General features: G+C 42.0%; 1 protein-coding gene across 1 annotated transcript; it reads left to right on the plus strand.

Moving 5' to 3' along the window:
• Nucleotides 1–1,105: 1,105 nt before the first annotated feature.
• Nucleotides 1,106–1,651, plus strand: LOC124284790 (repetitive proline-rich cell wall protein 2-like). Its single transcript, XM_046720901.1, has one exon. The coding sequence runs from the start codon at nt 1,106–1,108 to the stop codon at nt 1,649–1,651; it is 546 nt and encodes a 181-aa protein (XP_046576857.1).
• The last annotated feature ends 1,237 nt before the right edge of the window (nt 1,652–2,888 follow it).

Raw genomic sequence — 2,888 nt, forward strand, 5'->3', positions numbered from 1 at the left:
TACATTTCTTGTGTACCCCACAGTGTTATTACTGGGATATAGCTAAAAGCGGCTTAAAACCATACTCATTCACAACCTACTGTCTTGCATATTTACACATAACATATCTGCTTCCGGTTTCGCCTTCTCTTCCAAATAGATTTACTAAGCCACTAACCTTTTAGTCAGGTTCATTGAAAGACTGGACAGATACTAATGTGTCATGACAGTTACAGTTATGGTTCAGTTTAAGTTAAAAGAAAATACGTCACTCTGACATAAACGTTGGTGTGTGATGGTGTGAGTTGAACTATGGTTTATATGGAGATTAGATTATGTTTCAGGTTAGACTGGTATATATAAGCGTCTGGGCATAGCTACTTTGGGTCGTCAAGGACATCGGCATCAACCGAGAAACGCAATGAACTTTGCCAAAGAGAAATTAAGCGAACATTGAAGAATCAGCAGTCTTGTCACGAGAGATTGTGATGTGGTAAGGCATCACCTTGCAGTAATTGAAATTGACTAATAGAGCAAGTAACCAACATCACGAAGTCCAGTCCAATTAAAAACCTAAGACGAGCATCTTCAAACATTAGGGACAAAAAATACAAGGATGAAATTAGATCAGTCCTCCAGCTGTTTTTTTGCGTTGTGTTTAGTGAATTCGCGCAAATTAAGCAAGTTAGATTTGCTGACGCCTCAGCGAGCATCATACGACAGTGCCTTCGTTCCAATGAGTGAGTGAGTTTAGTTTACGCTGCTTTTAGCAATATTCCAGCAATACCACGGCGGGGGACACCAGAAATGGGCTTCACACATTGTGCCCATGTGGGGAATCGAACCCGGGACCTCGGCGTGACGAGCGAACGCCTTAACCACAAGGCTACCCTACCGCCCCTGTTCCTATGAAGACAGCATGGCGGTTGCTAGTGAAGACGACAGTCTGATGAAGGATCATAGCAGGAACCCTTATATGACTTCGGGATCTGGAGATAGATTGGTATCAATTTGCATGGTGTCAACCTATATGTACATGGCAACAGTTTACATGACACCAACCAACATGGTACCAGCTCACATGGTACTAATCGACATGGTACAATTTCACCTGGTGCCAACCGACATGGTACCTGCTCAGATGACACCAACCTACATGGTACCTGCTCAGATGACTCCAACCTACATGGTACCAGCTCAGATGACTCCAACCTACATGGTACCAGCTCACATGACTCCAACCTACATGGTACCAGCTTACATGACACCAACCTACATGGTACCAGCTCACATGACACCAACCTACATGGTACCAGCTCAAATGACACCAACCTACATGGTACCAGCGCAGATGACACCAACCAACATGGTACCAGCTCACATGACACCAACCTACATGGTACCTGCTCACATGACAGCTTCCTACATGGTACCTGCTCACATGACTCCAACCTACATGGTACCAGCTCAGATGACACCAACCTACATGGTACCAGCTCAGATGACACCAATATACATGGTACCTGCTCACATGACTCCAACCTACATGGTACCAGCTCAGATGACACCAACCTACATGGTATCAGCTCACATGACACCAATATACATGGTACCATCTCACATGACACCAACCTACATGGTATTTGCTCTCAATATAGGTCATATAATATGATAGATAGGCAGCAGAGTATGCCATTCAGTCAAGGCTTTCATTGATACGGTATCAGTCAATAAGATCGGAAGGTGTAAATCGACTATGGCAACTGGCGCTTGACAGACCAAGGTACTACAAAGTATTGATTTTCTAATTAAACTGGGTTCTGTCCCCATTCAGTCGAAGGAATTTGAGTGTCACACTGTGGCGCATGATTATTTTAAAGCATGTCCTTATGTCTTGTAAGATTAATATTGCTGAAATGAAATGGCTTATTTGAACAAATTTGTGACTTACTTGATGTTAATATGTTTGAAAAATTATGGACCTGTGATGATGATGATGATGATGATGATGATGATGATGATGATGATGATGATGATGATGATGATGAATTTCTAAAATTTCTACTTGGCGGAATACCGGAAGATGTAAAGGACCAGTTAAACTATGATGTGTGGGCAAATGTTATTAATAATATGTGTCTCAAATTCTGTATCCAAATTGAAAAAGATTTTTAATTGTTGTATTTCACCTTACCACCCTGTATAAATTATTTCATGTACATTTCTGTTGTATCATGTACCATTAATATGACTGTATAATATACATTTGTAATCTTCAAACTTTGGAGGAAATAAAGAATATTTATCATGGCACACACCTACATAGTAGCTGTTCATATGACAACAACCTACATGGTACCTGCTCACATGGCACTAATATACATGGTACCAGCTCACATGACCCCAACCTACATGGCACCTGCTCACATGGCACCAAGTTACGTGGTACCGGCATCAACCTATTGAAACGTGAAATTTCACTTCACAGTAACCGAATAAGTTCGCTTATCATGACCCACACCAGGACACTACAGCTCCCTTGCGAATTTTAGTAAAAACATTAGGCCCTTGCATACTGTTCTCCACTAGTTTTGCCATTGGGGCACAGACGGTCCCTGGTGTCCACACATCATTCGCGCCTTCGGAAATCTCTACTGCTGACAGGTTTTGAGCCTACTAAGTGATGTGATGAAACCGGCTTGTCGTTTTGTTAGGTCTGTCACGCCAACGTCTCATTGGTACCCAATCCGTTTGACGGTGCTTGTGCCACAGAAAAAAATCACAATTTGCCAAATTACACAAATTGATTTGCCAAACATTCGGCAAGCAATTATATAGTAACCTCCTCCACTCTATCGTACCTGCAAGTAACAATTTTGTCTTTTGATTTCGTGATGTCTGGGGGACTT

The sequence above is a fragment of the Haliotis rubra genome, unplaced genomic scaffold (assembly GCF_003918875.1).
Source record: "Haliotis rubra isolate DU_JTF1 unplaced genomic scaffold, ASM391887v1 Scf345, whole genome shotgun sequence".
In the NCBI taxonomy this organism is placed as follows: domain Eukaryota; kingdom Metazoa; phylum Mollusca; class Gastropoda; order Lepetellida; family Haliotidae; genus Haliotis; species Haliotis rubra.

Excerpts from the sequence above, each read along its gene's own strand:
- LOC124284790 (XM_046720901.1), top strand. The coding sequence starts at position 1,106 with ATGGTACCTGCTCAGATGACACCAACCTACATGGTACCTGCTCAGATG.